Source organism: Polyodon spathula, chromosome 12 (genome assembly GCF_017654505.1).
Source record: "Polyodon spathula isolate WHYD16114869_AA chromosome 12, ASM1765450v1, whole genome shotgun sequence".
Lineage (NCBI taxonomy): Eukaryota > Metazoa > Chordata > Actinopteri > Acipenseriformes > Polyodontidae > Polyodon > Polyodon spathula.
This window is the reverse complement of record NC_054545.1, coordinates 1,291,629-1,310,037: the sequence shown is the minus strand read 5'-3', so window position 1 is coordinate 1,310,037 and position 18,409 is coordinate 1,291,629. Positions and strand designations below refer to the sequence as shown.

Sequence of the window (18,409 nt, the reverse complement as noted above, 5' to 3'; positions counted from 1 at the left end):
AATCTGTGGCATGTGATCCATCAGGCACGTCCCCCTGAGCTGCATGCATTGCAAATTAGGGGCTGAGACTGTATGCAGGTTGTCAATAGCTGAAATTAGTCCATAAGGAGAAGGCGGGTTAAATTTGTCACGCTCAGGCTAAAAGCTCATCCAAAAAGCGCCGTGATGTACAGTCCTGTCTTGTAGTTGAAATGATTGCAGTTTTAGTCACTGCTAACGATTTTAACATATCCTTACAGCAACACAAAAACTGTTCAAGTTAATCAAGGCCACATGCGTTCGATACAGTCTATTTATTGATCAATCATGCATGAATATATATAGTGCATGCATCTGCCAATAAATTACATACATCATTTACAGGCATTGCGAGAACCAGGTGAAAGAACATACAGTAGTGACAGTGTCAGTGAAATAGCACCCGCCCCCCACCCCCAGGTCTTATTCACAGCCTGGTGAGCAGATTAACATTTCTTTACGAAAACTGGAAGAACTGCGCTGTTCACATCCTTGAATGATCCACACCCGTCCTTTATTCTGCGCCACATAGCTCCTGTAGAATGATGAGGTTTGTTTTAGATCCTTTGTGGAAGGTTCATCTGCACAGCCATTCTCCACTTTCTCTTTCTTCTCCATGTGTAATCCAACGCTGTGCTTCTCTTGCTCATGTTTCATCATGCTTTCACTGCTTTAATACACTCTGATTCGGTTTTACCTTCGACAGATTAAACGTTTAACTGTTTTTTCAATTTATCACTGTGTCCTCACCCTCTCTCATTAGAATCTCGCACGAGACTCTGTCATGTCTTAAAGGTACAGCACTCAAAACATAATAACATCATCGTCACACATTGTAAGGACCACCCCTATGTGTTTGCACTGGTTTATGCTTGCTATGCATGCTCAGTAACACGCTGCATCTTCATTACAGTTTCGTCACAGCTGCCCCTGATTCATTTTGTTCACATATTCCAGCCCAGCGACAAGTGATGGAAGACCATGTGGTTGTTCTGTTTTAAACTCTCCTCCACCACCACCCCCATTCCCCCAATAGCAAAACCAGGCTGCTTGCTGTTTCTGTCATCCTTATAGAAGTGTGCTGGGAAGTGCGTGTCAGAGTGCGTGTGTTTGTTTGTATCAAGACGAAACATACAAGAAACTCAAGTCAAGATGACAAATGTTCCAGACAGTGCTTTAACAGTGAGTCTTTTAAGACTTAACTTGTATTAGGACAATTCATAATGTGTAAAATATCCAGCAGGGGATTGTGCTGGTAAAACCCAGCTGTCTTGCACCACTTGCTAGAATCCAGTGCTGGATAAATGAAGCATATATACAACAAACGTATCCGCACTAGGGTTTACAGTATTGTAAACTTGAACGTGTGCAACATCAAGATTACAAAGTGAGCAAGCCCTGCTATCGTCCATGTTGCTGGTATAGTTAAACAAGTTGTAGCTCTCAATAAGGAATTTCAGCCAGAGGGGAGAGAGTCACTTCTAACAGTGCCTTCTGTTCTCCTCTAATACTGTTCTTCCAGCTTATATTTTCATCAGTTTTATTTGACTACGTTTCACATCCCCTGCTGGCTGGATTAGTATATTAATAATAATTGCACTCTAAAACCCACCTAGTAGACATTTTACACAGTAAAACCCTGTAATCCTGCCTAGCAATAAGTCATGGCTATTCTGCCCGGGTCTACGTTAGTATGCGTTTCCTTGGTAACTGTTTGCATGAGGCCCTGCTGCCAGCCTGGTCCTTAAAAGCACCCAGACATGGTGAGCAGCAATCCTGTTCCTATTTGCAAATGAACTGACTGGGAAAAATGAAATCAAAGTAGATAATCAATATAAAAGTAACCTCTGCTCTGTAGTCTGCTCTTACAGTTTGCATCCAATTCCTGGTTGTGTGGCTGGGCTGCATGACTCGTTCAAATGACGCCACCTCATACATGCTGCTCAGGGTGTTGTAATGCAATTACTGTACGTAACACATATCAGTTCTGAACTTCAATAAAATATGAATCCTTGTCAGTCTAGTAATCTATAAAGTTTGATTTGAGTTGGTTAAATGCCTGCAGGAGTCGACAAAAGCCACAGATTATGTATTCAAAACCTACAAATAATTCCGTCCTTCTGTCTACGAGTATATATAATAGCCATTCTGATTTCTGATTAGAGCCCACCCCAATCCCACTAAGTGGTCGCAGAGACTCCTGCAGTGCCCCCACAGACACTGTCAGCCACAGGACAAGTTTTTAAGTCAGTATTTAGAACGAGATTCCATCAAAAGACATCAAACATCACCCTTCCTCTTCCCTTTTACAGTTTGAGGCTTCTTTCTTTTTGGGAATCACTCTCATTCTTTTTTCTTAAGCCTCTTTACTCCATTCTTTATATAAGACTTTGAAACCTGCTGTCTGACCGTTTTCTGGTAGCTTTTATGATCAGATCTTTACTTGCCTCCAGTGGTCTCACAGGGGGGCATTTGAAACCCCTCGGTTGACCGTTGATATCAACGCTGGCTGTGGTTATAGTTGCATTCCACTCTCCCAGAAAGAGCCACATCTCAGATACCAGGCCTGCCTGATGGGATGCAGCTGATAACCCAGACAGCATACTTCTCTTTCATTAATGTAAATGCTATTCAGAGGGATCCATAAATTATTTAAAAACAAACTGGAGAAAAGCTGATTTACATGTTGATTTACATGCCAATAGCGGGTTTTACACCCTGCATTCCACTGAAATTAAACATCAAGACAAGTAACATTTACCTTCATTTCACTGCTGACTGCCTGCATGTAAATATCAACGGTGACATTATAATACAGTGAATAGTGGCCATGGCTGGGTGACTTTGCCCATGGTACCTGTAGAATGTATTAATCACTAACAGCATTCTCTGATGTTCAAGTTAGTTAGTGTGTTTGCTACCTGGAAGCTGCTTTTAAGCAACACTACATAGCAAGCATGGTCAGATAGATATTGGCCCGCAGTAATGGATAAGTGATCTGCACCATGTAAAAGTCAAGGATTGGCACTCCGAATACGACTGGACGAGAACATCCCCAGAGTTATAATCCAAGCTAACTATTAATTCATAGATACTCTCATCCTCTAAAGACAGTGTAGTCTTAGCATATGGGTCAGCTGGCAAGCACACTCAAAAAAGTAAATTATATTCACTAGCCCTGTTCTAGGCACTGAGTGAGAATGGACTTTGCTGCACAACATTGCAATTTGTGTGAAGGTACAAATGGTACAAATTGCATTAATGTGCAAGTAAAGGCAGCACTAATAGTCTACATGTGCAATTAAAGCTCTCTTTAAAGACCCTGGTGTAAAAGCCAAGATAAGCAGAATATAAACAAATAGGCAGGTCTGTGTATTCAACAGCACTGGATCACTGGAGTCACTACACCCTGTCAACAGGGCAAGTTCTGAACGTAGTGGGGACTCGCTCAACGCTGATGCATTACTCCCTCGCATCCCCCTGATCGCAGTGGAGACTCACTCAATGCTGATGCATTACTCCCTTGCATCCCCCTGAACGCAGTGGAGACTTGCTCAACGCTGATGCATTACTCCCTCGCAACCCCCTGAATGCAGTGGGGACTCGCTCAATGCTGATGCATTACTCCCTCGCATCCCCCTGAACACAGTGGAGACTCGCTCAACAATGATGCATTACTCCCTCGCACCCCCCTGAAGGCAGTGGGGACTCGCTCAACGCTGATGCATTACTCCCTCGCATCCCCCTGAACGCAGTGGAGACTCACTCAACGCTGATGCATTACTCCCTCGCATCCCCCTGAACGCAGTGGAGACTCGCTCAACGCTGATGCATTACTCTCTCGCATCCCCCTGAACACAGTGGAGACTCTCTCAACGCTGATGCATTACTCCCTCGCATCCCCCTGAACGCAGTGGAGACTCGCTCAACGCTGATGCATTACTCTCTCGCATCCCCCTGAACACAGTGGAGACTCTCTCAACGCTGATGCATTACTCCCTCGCATCCCCCTGAACGCAGTGGAGACTCGCTCAACACTGATGCATTACTCTCTCGCATCCCCCTGAACACAGTGGAGACTCTCTCAACGCTGATGCATTACTCCCTCGCATCCCCCTGAACGCAGTGGAGACTCGCTCAACGCTGATGCATTACTCTCTCGCATCCCCCTGAACACAGTGGAGACTCTCTCAACGCTGATGCATTACTCCCTCGCATCCCCCTGAACGCAGTGGAGACTCGCTCAACGCTGATGCATTACTCCCTCACACCCCCCTGAATGCAACAGAAAATGGACAGCTACGACCAAGGCCCAGCGCACCAAATTGAGAATTGATTTCTGCAGGGCTTAATGATGTGCTCTGCAGTCAGGATATCTTGGCTTACTGAGAAACTGCACAGCCTGCCCCTTTTTAATTTACTTCAGCTTCCCCCAGGGAAAACAAAAATCTTGTACTAGAGTCTTATACCTTTGGTCTGATGAATTTAGGACACACTAACAATGGTTGGTAGGAGACGGTTATGGCATGGGAGCCACCATTGTCGTGAAATTCACTGCTTAAAATTCTCTTCCACTCTCTGCAGCTTTAAAGCAAATGGATATTCACACCTAGGTGTCATCTAGAATCACTTGTGTGTGTTACTCACGAAGGCTGACATCAGCATTCCTTCCAGGTTTCATGCGAAGTACTGGAAATAAAAGCAGTTTGTTGTGTGTTATTTTGGGGTGGGCTGACAATAGCTTATTCCTGGCTAATGAGCAGTGTTGTGGGTTATTTTGGGGTTGGGCTGAGTCAAAGACTATGGCTTATTCCTGGCTAATGGGCAGTGATGTGTGTTATTTTGGGGTGGGCTGACGATAGCTTATTCCTGGCTAATGGGCAGTGTTGTGGGTTATTTTGAGGTTGGGCTGACTATGGCTTATTCCTGGCTAATGGGCAGTGTTGTGGGTTATTTTGGGGTTGGGCTGACTATGGCTTATTCCTGGCTAATGAGCAGTGTTGTGTGTTTTTTTGGGGTTGGGCTGACTATGGTTTATTCCTGGCTAATGGGCAGTGTTGTGTGTTATTTTGGGGTTGGGCTGACTATGGTTTATTCCTGGCTAATGGGCAGTGTTGTGGGTTATTTTGGGGTTGGGCTGACTATGGCTTATTCCTGGCTAATGGGCAGTGTTGTGGGTTATTTTGGGGTTGAGCTGACTATGGCTTATTCCTGGCTAATGGGCAGTGTTGTGGGTTATTTTGGGGTTGGGCTGACTATGGCTTATTCCTGGCTAATGGGCAGTGTTGTGGGTTATTTTGGGGTTGGGCTGACTATGGCTTATTCCTGGCTAATGGGCAGTGTTGTGGGTTATTTTGGGGTGGGCTGAGTCAAAGACTATGGCTTATTCCTGGCTAATGGGCAGTGTTGTGGGTTATTTTGGGGTTGGGCTGACTATGGCTTATTCCTGGCTAATGAGCAGTGTTGTGTGTTATTTTGGGGTTGGGCTGACTATGGTTTATTCCTGGCTAATGAGCAGTGTTGTGGGTTATTTTGGGGTTGGGCTGACTATGGCTTATTCCTGGCTAATGGGCAGTGTTGTGGGCTATTTTGGGGTTGGGCTGACTATGGCTTATTCCTGGCTAATGGGCAGTGTTGTGTGTTATTTTGGGGTTGGGCTGACTATGGCTTATTCCTGGCTAATGGGCAGTGTTGTGGGTTATTTTGGGGTTGGGCTGACTATGGCTTATTCCTGGCTAATGGGCAGTGTTGTGGGTTATTTTGGGGTTGAGCTGACTATGGCTTATTCCTGGCTAATGGGCAGTGTTGTGGGTTATTTTGGGGTTGGGCTGACTATGGCTTATTCCTGGCTAATGGGCAGTGTTGTGGGTTATTTTGGGGTTGGGCTGACTATGGCTTATTCCTGGCTAATGGGCAGTGTTGTGTGTTATTTTGGGGTTGGGCTGACTATGGCTTATTCCTGGCTAATGGGCAGTGTTGTGGGTTATTTTGGGGTTGGGCTGACTATGGTTTATTCCTGGCTAATGGGCAGTGTTGTGTGTTATTTTGGGGTTGGGCTGACTATGGTTTATTCCTGGCTAATGGGCAGTGTTGTGTGTTATTTTGGGGTTGGGCTGACTATGGCTTATTCCTGGCTAATGGGCAGTGTTGTGTGTTATTTTGGGGTTGGGCTGACTATGGCTTATTCCTGGCTAATGGGCAGTGTTGTGGGTTATTTTGGGGTTGGGCTGACTATGGCTTATTCCTGGCTAATGGGCAGTGTTGTGGGTTATTTTGGGGTTGGGCTGACTATGGCTTATTCCTGGCTAATGGGCAGTGTTGTGTGTTATTTTGGGGTTGAGCTGACTATGGCTTATTCCTGGCTAATGGGCAGTGTTGTGGGTTATTTTGGGGTTGAGCTGACTATGGCTTATTCCTGGCTAATGGGCAGTGTTGTGTGTTATTTTGGGGTTGGGCTGACTATGGCTTATTCCTGGCTAATGGGCAGTGTTGTGGGTTATTTTGGGGTTGGGCTGACTATGGTTTATTCCTGGCTAATGGGCAGTGTTGTGGGTTATTTTGGGGTTGGGCTGACTATGGCTTATTCCTGGCTAATGGGCAGTGTTGTGGGTTATTTTGGGGTTGGGCTGACTATGGCTTATTCCTGGCTAATGGGCAGTGTTGTGGGTTATTTTGGGGTTGGGCTGACTATGGTTTATTCCTGGCTAATGGGCAGTGTTGTGGGTTATTTTGGGGTTGGGCTGACTATGGCTTATTCCTGGCTAATGGGCAGTGTTGTGTGTTATTTTGGGGTTGAGCTGACTATGGCTTATTCCTGGCTAATGGGCAGTGTTGTGTGTTATTTTGGGGTGGGCTGACTATGGCTTATTCCTGGCTAATGGGCAGTGTTGTGTGTTATTTTGGGGTTGGGCTGACTATGGCTTATTCCTGGCTAATGGGCAGTGTTGTGTGTTATTTTGGGGTTGGGCTGACTATGGCTTATTCCTGGCTAATGGGCAGTGTTGTGTGTTATTTTGGGGTTGGGCTGACTATGGCTTATTCCTGGCTAATGGGCAGTGTTGTGGGTTATTTTGGGGTTGGGCTGACTATGGCTTATTCCTGGCTAATGGGCAGTGTTGTGTGTTATTTTGGGGTGGGCTGATGAGAGCTTATTCCTGGCTAATGGGCAGTGTTGTGGGTTATTTTGGGGTTGGGCTGACTATGGCTTATTCCTGGCTAATGGGCAGTGTTGTGTGTTATTTTGGGGTTGGGCTGACTATGGCTTATTCCTGGCTAATGGGCAGTGTTGTGTGTTATTTTGGGGTTGGGCTGACTATGGCTTATTCCTGGCTAATGGGCAGTGTTGTGGGCTATTTTGGGGTTGGGCTGACTATGGCTTATTCCTGGCTAATGGGCAGTGTTGTGGGTTATTTTGGGGTTGGGCTGACTATGGCTTATTCCTGGCTAATGGGCAGTGTTGTGTGTTATTTTGGGGTGGGCTGATGAGAGCTTATTCCTGGCTAATGGGCAGTGTTGTGGGTTATGCTGCTGTTACAGATTATTCAAACAAACCTCTTGCCAGCACTCATGGGTAGTTTTCTTTAAAGAAATGTACTACAGATTACTTTATGAATGAAAGCTCATTAAAAACACATTGGTGATACTTCACAGTAAGCATGCTAAGTGTCTTTAAGTCAGGTGTAATTGCATATGGACAGGTATAATATGTCTACGGAATTCAAGTTAAGTTAGCGGTCGTTCAGTCCGAGCCCAATTTTTAACTGTATTTAATCACGGAGAAGCAGAGATTTGAAAATACTCCAATACAAGTAAGCATTGAATTTGGATTGGATATTTACTTTGTATGAATTCAATAAGAAATGTGTTAGTTCACAAATAATTACATCTCAATTATTGAGACTTACTTTAAAGCCTAACCACACTATCTATCTTTTTTTTTTAACTTTCAATTGTAACTTCTTTGAAATGCAAGACTGTTGAAACAATCCATCCTTGAACCACCTGAACACTCTGACCTTGGCTCTGAGCTATCTGACAGCTAATTATGACTTAACTCAGCTAACAAAACCATTCCAGCTTCTCATCACTTAGTCCAGACACAGTTACTATTGTCAGCTTAATGAATTCCTCAGAATCTAGAAGCACAGCATTATTTGCTTAATTGTGAGATACAGCCATCAATATAGAGATGTTATAATGTAATGTGATTACAAAGTGCACAAGCTTAAATATAATAAGCTTTACTGCATGATTAAAGAACTAACATATTCTACTATCACTGTCAGGTTTACATGCATATTTATGCTTATAGTCAACACACATCATATGGATTCAATGACTTGGGTATAAAGTATTATTTTGTATTTATGGCTTGTGCTGCCCATGCTCTGTCTTCAGTGTAAAATTTGCACTGTGACAAATCGTCATCAACTGGACAAAAGGAGCGGGGAAAAAAAGGAAAAATCTAAAAGACGGTTGTCTCTTTTTTTCGTCAGTGTGAAAAAGCTGAAAAGCTGTTGATGCCAGTGTTTTTCTAGAAGTGTCTTGTCCAACAAGGCCATTCAGAAAGCACTTTAACGCACAGAGGAAATCAATCTAGTCCAGTATTACGCATAGCTGGCCACAATTGTAGCCATCCTCACAAAGAATGATAGTGTGCTGGATTCAACTCTGCAGCGTCTCCCCATTCCTTCTACGGATTCCTCCTCAGAGCAGTTTTTAGCGATTCTATTATTATCAGCTCCCCACGGCGATTGCTTTTAACTCTACTTAAAAAAATAAACGTCAGCGCGATTAGAAAACATTTTCCACCAGGAGGTCTTGAAATCAGCTTCTTAATAATTACAGCCGTTGCTTCAGACCAGGCACACGTATCTTTCAGCTCAAGCGTGAATGAGGCTGCTTCCTCCTGACAGATCTTCCTTAGATTGTATTAGCTTTGAGAATGAAGAAAGGGACTAAAGGGACTTTAGAAAAAGACTAAAAGAGAAAGAATGGAGGAGAATTGATTAAACCCTCTTGTTTTTGATGTATACCTACTTCTCCAGGCATACTTAAGAAAACGTACAATTACTTTAAAACGTGATGCAAAGCCTTGCACACAGGTATCATAAAAAGGTTTTCGTAGCACACCTGATCTTCCTTTCTGATAATCATCAAACCCACTATACCGTGTTTACTGGTTTGTGTTTCATAAATGGCGAGTGTCACCGCATTGCAATGTTCTGCTAATGATGTTCCATGTTGTTCAGAAACTGCTTTTCTTTCCATCACAATGCCAGCTGTGGCGTTCTATTTCAATGTGAATGGAAGACTGTGAGGAACAGCTTCTCCGCATCTGGGTTGGGTTACTCTAGTTTACTTTCCCCTGCTGAAGATAAGAAGCTCCCCCTCAGACTCCACAGCTGCTCACTGTTCAGAACAGCAAAATCCTCAAGAAGCTTTTTTTTTTGGAAACAGTCTTTCCAGAGCTTTAAGAAGCCGCAATTGAGATTTGATTTATAGATGCCTGAAGACATCAAAAGGTCACCCAAAAGGGTGTAAGCAAGGTAAAACGAATGCAAAATCAATAAACCTGCTTGCTTTAAGCATTGCTAAAGTAACCCATCTATAACTTACATGACATCAATATTAGTACACATACATTCCTACGGTACTTTACTTAACGTAATGTTCAAAACTCAATCAGTATGAGAAAGACAGACCACGTGAAAATAATTACATTGAAGTCTATCAATACGACTACTACAACTGCTGATAATAATAATAATAATAATAATAATAATAATAATAATAATAATAATCGTTGTCGTTGTAGTAGTAGAAGGTTGAGCCTCTGGTATTGACAGATTTAATTCAGGTTGAGCAGTATCTTGTCAAGTTGCCTGACATGACCTTCTGCTCCTGTAGATAATGAGACTGCAGTGTACATGTGGAGTGTTTTCACAGAGATTGGCACATCATCAATACAACATGCCTTACTGTATTGATTGGGTGCTTTTTTTGGCAATACTCCCTTTTGCAATCAGCTAAAAGTGTTTAAAACACTGAATTAAAAAGGTGCTATATGCAACATAGCTTGCGCTTTAGCTGTATACTTATCAGTTTTAATCCTGCAGAAATGATGTGCCCAGTTTAATTGTGTGCTGTATGATATATACCGGAAAGAGTATTAACATATGCTAAAAGAGCACTCTATACCCCTTTATAACTAATAGAAAAAATCTTTCAAATCTGCACCTGTGTGATATCTAAATATAATGGAAGTCCAAGACAGGTAAGATTTATAGAGATAATTAAGTAATTAGTCATTTAGCAGACTCTTTTATCCAAAGCAACCTACAGAGACTATGCATCACAACTGCTGCTAAAGAGTCACATCACAGGACCTTGATTTTACGTCTCATCTAAAGGACGGAGCATGAGGAGGTTAAGTGACTTGCTCAGCGTCCCACACAGTGAGTCAGTGGCTGGGATTGAACCTGGAACCTCCTGGTAACAACCAAGCCCCTTTCTTTAACCACTGGACCACCACGCCTCCATTTCAGTTAGCTATGACCTCCTATAAAGGATTTATGCCAGAGTGAAAAGCCACTGTCCCAGCTCACCCAAACAGAGTAAAATAAACATTAGCCTGGTAACCGTGCTGTAATCTTTACTGTGCTTTTGGGACAAACAGCAACCCTGTGCTGTGGACTGTTTTAAGACACACAGTAAAAAGCGTATTTAAAGACTTGCATATCTGTCTCCAGTGATTTTATTTGTGTTTTGCTTGAACATTTACAAGAGCTGCTCTGTAATTCATGATATCTGCTCCATTAAAAAAAAAAAAACAGGCACACTTTATTTCTTTCCCCCTCTTTTCCTTATAAAACTAAAAATGTTTTCCACCAGAGTGTGGCTCTCAGGAGAGCAGGTCACATTGTATTTATTTTGCCTGATGCCATCTGACCTTACCTCACATATCACACATAAAAGCTGTCAAATGTAAACCACTATTGATCACTATTAGCTTGGCCATGAGTCTGCTTTGAGTGAACTTCTGAGTCTTTCACATTCATTTTGTTGTTCCTGGCTGTCAAAAGACAATAACACACAGACCAATGGCCCTCGCGTGTGGCTCGCTCAATCTATTCCAGTCCAGGATTTTGTTCCAACACACCCTTAATTACTGAATTGATCCACCCAGTAACACCCACGAATGGTCTCCCCCATTCTGATCCAGAAACCATTGTGCAAAAATCGTTCCCCTTCCGGATGTTATAGAAGCAACTCCCGGCTGGGGGAGATTTCTTTCCGGGTGCTGGGAATAAGCCTGGACGTGCCCTGTTACACACTTGTTTTCTGGAAAGCAGGGCCATGCTGGACTGTACCCCTGTCGACGCTCTTTATTCTTCCACGCAGTGCACTAAAGACCTCTCCGTTTGGGATCTTGAATGATTCCAGCCAGGGGACGGAATGTACAGAGTGCTGGTGGTGAGTGAACATTGCTCTACTGTGCATCAATCACAGAGAAGAGCCCAATGAACATCTGGAAGAGCTGCTCATGCCACTTCCGTGCACACGCACTTCCTCAGAACTGAGCCATGCCGAGGATTCCAAACAAGGCCTCGGCTCTCAGAGAAAGGAACATTAAGAAAACCTCATATTTCTGGTTTAAAAACGTACCCAGTTGCTCCAAATGATTGCTGAATTAAGAAGTAAACAAGAAAGAATGTGCGTGTGTGTGTGCGTGTGTGTGTGTGTGTGTGTGTGTGTGTGTAGTGTGGAGTCAAATTGCCCGGAAACAAAAAAAGTTTTTACTGTATATAAAGTTACAAACGTCCTTTAAAATACAATTGGGTTGTTTATTTCTAATTGTTGTATTTTAAATGGTTGCTTTGTTTGTTTGTTTTTTGTTGGTTTGTTTTTAACCTTATTAATTCACTTGGAATAAAATGCTTGGAAAATCCTCCCCAGTGAACATGGGGTTTTAGGAGGATGACCCGATACACTAGAAAGCAGCCTGCAATAGTAACAGTGATCAGGAAAGAATGTCTCCTGCAACATTCCCTGGATTTGAACCTGTGTTTACCTCTAACGATGATGGTGGTGGATTTCTTAGCAGGGTTGCCCACATTGTTGTTCGCCACACAGCTGTAAATCCCGGCATCTTCAGAGGTAATCGCTGGTAAGGTTAAAGTTCCCCCGTTCAACACGCTTTTCTGAGGCAGGGTCTCGGTGCCTCTGACCCAGGTCAGTGTGGGAGCGGGCTCCCCTCCTGACGTTATACAGACCAGGGTCACCGTCTCCCCTGGGTTCACTACAATGGGGTCTTCCACCAGCAACTTGATCGAAGGAGATGCTGAAAGTCAACGGAATGGAAAATAATAAAAATGCAGAATGCACATTTTGCATCAGACGTCAACATTCACTGATTAATCTAAAATCAGAAATCCAATGACAAACGTTTTGGACTAGAAGTCTTTATTCATTGTCTTCAAATTACTTTAGAGTCTCAGTTATAAAGTACAGTACTAACATGAGACTTAGATCCATCTTACACAGTAATTACAATGTTATTATGCTTCGTTACAATGCACTTAACATGTAAATAATTCTTCTGTATATGTAAGTACAGAATTGTATCAGAAAAGGGTTAGGGTTAGAGTTAGGGTTAGGGTTAGGGGATAGGATTAGGGTTTAGGGATAGGATTAGGGTTATATCATGTAATAAAATGTACACATTAAGTGCATTGTAACTATGCATTTAACTAACATTATAATTAGAGACGCTTCATGTAAAGTGTTACCAATCATGCATTCCTAAGACGCATCTGGTAATATAAATCCTTTTTGTGAGTTTTGCTGTCAGACATTTACTATATTTAGTGCTATTTTCAGAAGGCAGTGGTTAAAGTCCTGGGCTCGAAATCAGAAGGTCCCTGGTTCCAATCCCACCTCTGCCACTGATGGACACACTGTGTGACCCTGAGCAAGTCACTTAGCCTCCTTGTGCTCAGTCCTGTGGATGAGATGTTAAAGCAATGTCCTGTTGTACTCTGCATGTAATGCACAGATCACAGCCTGCCTCTGTAAACTGCTTTGTGATGGTGGGCCACTATAAAAAGTGCTGTATAAAAATAATGTATTATTATTATTATTATTATTATTATTATTATTATTATTATTATTATTATTATTATCATATCAATTCTCAGTTCAAGCTGTCAACACTTTAACACACAGCCTTGGCAAACTGGCTTGGAATCACTGCCAGAAAACAAAGCTGAGTGCAAAGACACGACACCGCATCTCCAGAGACAGGACTAAGGGTTAAACCTTCTTGGGTTGACAGTGAAATACAGAAATGCCAGCAAGTCCTAAGCCCCCTGTGTTCAGCAGGATTTTGTTTTAATTAACTGTGAGTGTGTAATAAAACTGACTCTTGAAGTCAGTTTTGAATTACACTAAAACTGTAAAGGTAGGTGTTTAACCCACCAAGGTTATATTATGTAAAAATGAACATTTTAGTACTTTGTAACAGTGTAACAGTGTCCATACACATGCACTTACACAGTAATTAGAGACACCTAATGTAAAGTGTTACCAAAATATATGGGTTGCTGCTACCTAGGCTAATTTAATTGAATATTTGTAATTAGAAATAGGACCTACTATTCAATATAAAGATCTTCAAATAAAACCTATCCACACTACCAGAATAATGCACCATCAGGTAGGATGAATAGGGTACAACTGTACGGGTAATTGAATATGGAAACAAAAGGAGGGTGCTTTATAGATTCCCACAGCTGAAGTACCAGGGTCTACAACAACAGGGTTCCCAACACCAGCAGAGAAACAGGGCTGTTGTGAAATTCAGCGTGGATTGCTTAAAGGTCTCTGCTATATAAACACCTTTCAAAAAAATCAAGAAAACCTTACCCAATGGCCCCTGCTGTGTGCTGTTAAAACTGTATTGTCATTAATCAGCATGCTGATAGGCCAGCAAATGCACTGCAGTGCATATAAATAGTCTGTGCACGGGGCTGATTGGTGGCGGGAGAGGCCAGTCATCAGGCAAGTTATTGTCTGTTCCAGTGCAAGCAGGGATACAAATGAGGCAGCCGCTGTGCCTGGAAAGGGCAAAGCCACAGGAATCAGCAGGGTGCATGGGCAGACTGATTTTCACCATCATCATTATGGGCTTCCAGCATTAGTCTGAACAATGGTCAAATGAGACGCAGGAAGAATTACACACATGCTCTCCCTCCTCATGCATCTCACAAAGATCAGGTCTCCATTAAAGCTGCATGAAAGCTTCCCAATGCCTGATAAACAATAACAGTTGCAGACCATTTACAGAGACGTTCCTTTAATAAAACGTCTCTTAGGATGGAGTGGGAGGCAGTGGTTACATGGTAGATAAAGCAGTGACCTGACTCTCTGAGTGACTGCAGGCCATAGCCATATGGGCAGAACTGCTTACTTCTGTCTTGGGTTCAGTTTGGAGTTTGAATAAAAGCCTTTTGGTTACAGGAGAAACAGTTATTTTATAATGCATATACAACTGGTTTGATATCAATACATAGCACCTTATATCTGCTTCTTGTGCTACTGTATAGTATGGTAAAGTCCTACCCATAGTCGCAAAGTACTTTGCCTGCTGAAACAAACAGGAGTACAATATCTCAAATTCGTGGGCACAAAAAAAAGCATAGCCATCATTTCTGGCAGATTCAGTGACTTGCGGTATTCTTGTGATGAGTTTCAGTGTCCTGCTGTGCTCACAATGGCAATATTGTAGAATGTGGCAAGCTGGCACAGTGAAGCAAAACAACTGGAATTGTCTTTTTATCCGCTGCTACCCCGCGCTGACCGGAGAGGGTTACCTGTTTTGTTTGAAAGCCTGAAGACGACCATCTTGTCAGGGATGCTGCACACGTTTCGGACCGAAGCAATGCAGCTGTAGTTTGCGTAATCCTGCGGTCGAAGATTCTTCAGCTTTAAGATTTTGGTTTCACCCTGCAAAGAAAAACAACAACAACACATGCACATTTGTGTTTTTCATTTTTCATTTTTGGAGGATATGGGTGTTCTTCCTAGAGCCATCGCTTTGCTTAATTTCCCACACCCTACATTAGCAATACTGTTAAATTGACACTCATCAATAGCGCAGCCTGATGTGAAGCTTCACCCACACTGTATGGGTTGTTTCTAGGGTTAGGGTTAGGGTTTTCTGAATATCTTATCTCATCAGGGCAATTCCAACAATTGGCATTTTGCTGGGAGTAAGCATTCAAGACCAGATCTGAACCTGAGACCTTATGCAGAAGAGTCATCAGTTAACAGATATAAAAGAGACTTCTGTCTAAACTTTATATTAATGAAAAATTGGGACATTGCACACTTTGTATTGTGATGGACTTTAGACACTGACATTTATCAAATTACACTTTATCATTCAGATGCAATTTGATTAGTCGAGGATTTATGGGCTCCAGTTCACACCTCTCTCTCTCTCTCTCTCTCTCTCTCTCTCTCTCTCTCTCTCTCTCTCTCTCTCTCCCTGTCTCTCTCTCTCTCTCTCCTCTCTCTGTCTCTCTCTCTCTCTCTCTCTCTCTCTCTCTCTCTCTCTCTCTCTCTCTCTCTCTCTCTCTCTCTCTCTCTCTCTCTCTCTCTCCCCGTCTCTCTCTCTCTCTCTCTCTCTCTCTCTCTCTCTCTCTCTCTCTCTCTCTCTCTCTCTCTCTCTCTCTCTCTCTCTCTCTCTCTCTCTCTCTCTCTCTCTCTCTCTCTCTCTCTCTCTCTCTCTCTCTCTCTCTCATGGAATCAGTCGTTTATCCTGCTGTTTTTACATCACAGCGAAATCCATTCTGCCCTTAGTGTCTTCAGTCTATTCAAACGCAGGGGGCTTTCACTGGAGGAGAATGTGAAGAGATGCTGGACTCAGTCTTTAGGATTATTTGTTCATTATCATTAAAGATCTATCGCCCTCTATAGCTTGACAATAGTACCCTTTATAAAAGTTTAATAGAGACACAGTAAAGTCTAATAAAACATAGTGAAAGCATGGTAAAGCATAGGTACACATTGTAAAGAATAGTGAGGTATGGAAGAGCATATTAATAAACATGGCAAACTAGGGTAAACAATTGTAAATGCAAAGGAAAGGCATGGTAGAAAACTGTAAAAATACAGCAGGAGGCTTTTATAAGGGACTAGTGAACCCACATATCTTGAGCAGTGCATAGAAAGCCATGAAAGGACCCACTTGAATGGTTATATTTAGATGCAGTATTTTGTTGGAATCAATCGACCAGTCTGCTGTAGGTAACAACCCCCTGTGTAAATCCAGGACTGTAATACCTGGGTGAAGAAGGGCTCATAGATCTCCACTCCCTTGTCAGAGCCCTGGGACAGGACATCCTGGCCGCGGCGCCAGCTGTACCGCACTGGGGGGTTGGAGTTGGCCACGCATCGCAGGAACACGGTCCGCTCGTAGTAAAACTGCTCCTTCGCCTCCCCGATACTCTGGTGCACTGTCACAGAGGGGTCATCCAGATCTGCAAAACACACAACAAACCAATAGGATGAATACAAATGCAGATTGAAAGCTCCAGGCACAGCATGGCTTGATGTAGTATGTAATATAGAGCAGGATGATTAGACTGTTCAGCCCAGGATCTCGCCTGGTCCAACAGGAGCAACCCTCAACTGTGCTGTGACCTCAGCCAATGCTGGGTGATGGAAGACCACAAAGGCAGATACAGTTGCAAAGGAGCCAGTGGGGAGATGGGGGAGGCTTGCAGAACAGTTTTTAGTGAAAGGTCAGCTTTGACTATATAGTATTTGGTAGCCAATAGTTTTAGCACAGTGTGCACAAAACTTGCATCAAAGACCAAGCCAAAAGCATGAAATAATGCAATATACTTCTGTACCATGCCATTGTTCTTGTTTGTTTGTTTTGCTTTACTTTGCTTTGCTTTACTTGACTCTGTTGCTATACTTTTTACCATGGTACTGTAGAACACAGGCAGGCTGGTTTGAAAATGTCTCTAAACATTGATGTCTTCAAATGGCTCAGACAATACATAGCCTGGTTCCACAGTTCAATTCTATAACGCACTTCACAGAGTCGGGTATTACTCAATGAATCCCCATTACACACAGCTCTGCCATCCTGGCAACTCAGAGATATTGAACCCAGTAGCTGGTGCTAAAGAACTAGCAATTAACATAGTTTCACCACATTTTGGGGGGGTGGGGGGGTGGCAAAAAGAGACAACGAGGCAAAGAGGCAAAGGCTAGTAGTCAGTCAATATCAAGCTGAATATTATAACTGTACACAGTGTGGCTATTTGTCTTGTATTCTGCCTATTAGACCATACTACAGTACCTCACAGGCCTACTAAAGATATTGTTTTTGTGCTCCATAGAGGACACAAATAAAACAGTTTATCAACTGCAACTGACCATGATACTGATGACACATTGACTCCAGACTTCCACAATCTCCCCATGCCAATGACTAACCATTAACCCCCAGTGATACTGATGACACATTGACTCCAGACTTCCATAATCTTCCCATGCCAATGACTAACCATTGACCCCCAGTGATACTGATGACACATTGACTCCAGACTTCCACAATCTCCCCATGCCAATGACTAACCATTGACTCCCAGTGATACTGATGACACATTGACTCCAGACTTCCACAATCTCCCCATGCCAATGACTAACCATTGACTCCCAGTGATACTGATGACACATTGACTCCAGACTTCCACAATCTCCCCATGCCAATGACTAACCATTGACCCCCAGTGATACTGATGACACATTGACTCCAGACTTCCACAATCTCCCCATGCCAATGACTAACCATTGACCCCCAGTGATACTGATGACACATTGACTCCAGACTTCCATAATCTTCCCATGCCAATGACTAACCATTGACCCCCAGTGATACTGATGACACATTGACTCCAGACTTCCACAATCTCCCCATGCCAATGACTAACCATTGACCCCCAGTGATACTGATGACACATTGACTCCAGACTTCCACAATCTCCCCATGCCAATGACTAACCATTGACCCCCAGTGATACTGATGACACATTGACTCCAGACTTCCACAATCTCCCCATGCCAATGACTAACCATTGACCCCCAGTGATACTGATGACACATTGACTCCAGACTTCCACAATCTCCCCATGCCAATGACTAACCATTGACCCCCAGTGATACTGATGACACATTGACTCCAGACTTCCACAATCTCCCCATGCCAATGACTAACCATTAACCCCCAGTGATACTGATGACACATTGACTCCAGACTTCCATAATCTTCCCATGCCAATGACTAACCATTAACCCCCAGTGATACTGATGA

General features: G+C 43.1%; 1 protein-coding gene across 1 annotated transcript in view; it reads right to left on the bottom strand.

Annotated features, from left to right (window-relative positions):
* The window catches only part of LOC121325027 (MAM domain-containing glycosylphosphatidylinositol anchor protein 2-like), a 166,748-nt gene that overhangs the window by 64,065 nt on the left and 84,274 nt on the right, over positions 1–18,409 (bottom strand). Inside the window, exons 4-6 of the mRNA XM_041267324.1 lie at positions 16,366–16,562; positions 14,892–15,024; positions 12,092–12,361 (exon numbers count right to left, since the gene is read on the bottom strand). Of these exons, the coding sequence (XP_041123258.1) occupies positions 12,092–12,361; positions 14,892–15,024; positions 16,366–16,562 (600 nt within the window). The remainder of the gene's footprint in view (positions 1–12,091; positions 12,362–14,891; positions 15,025–16,365; positions 16,563–18,409) is intronic.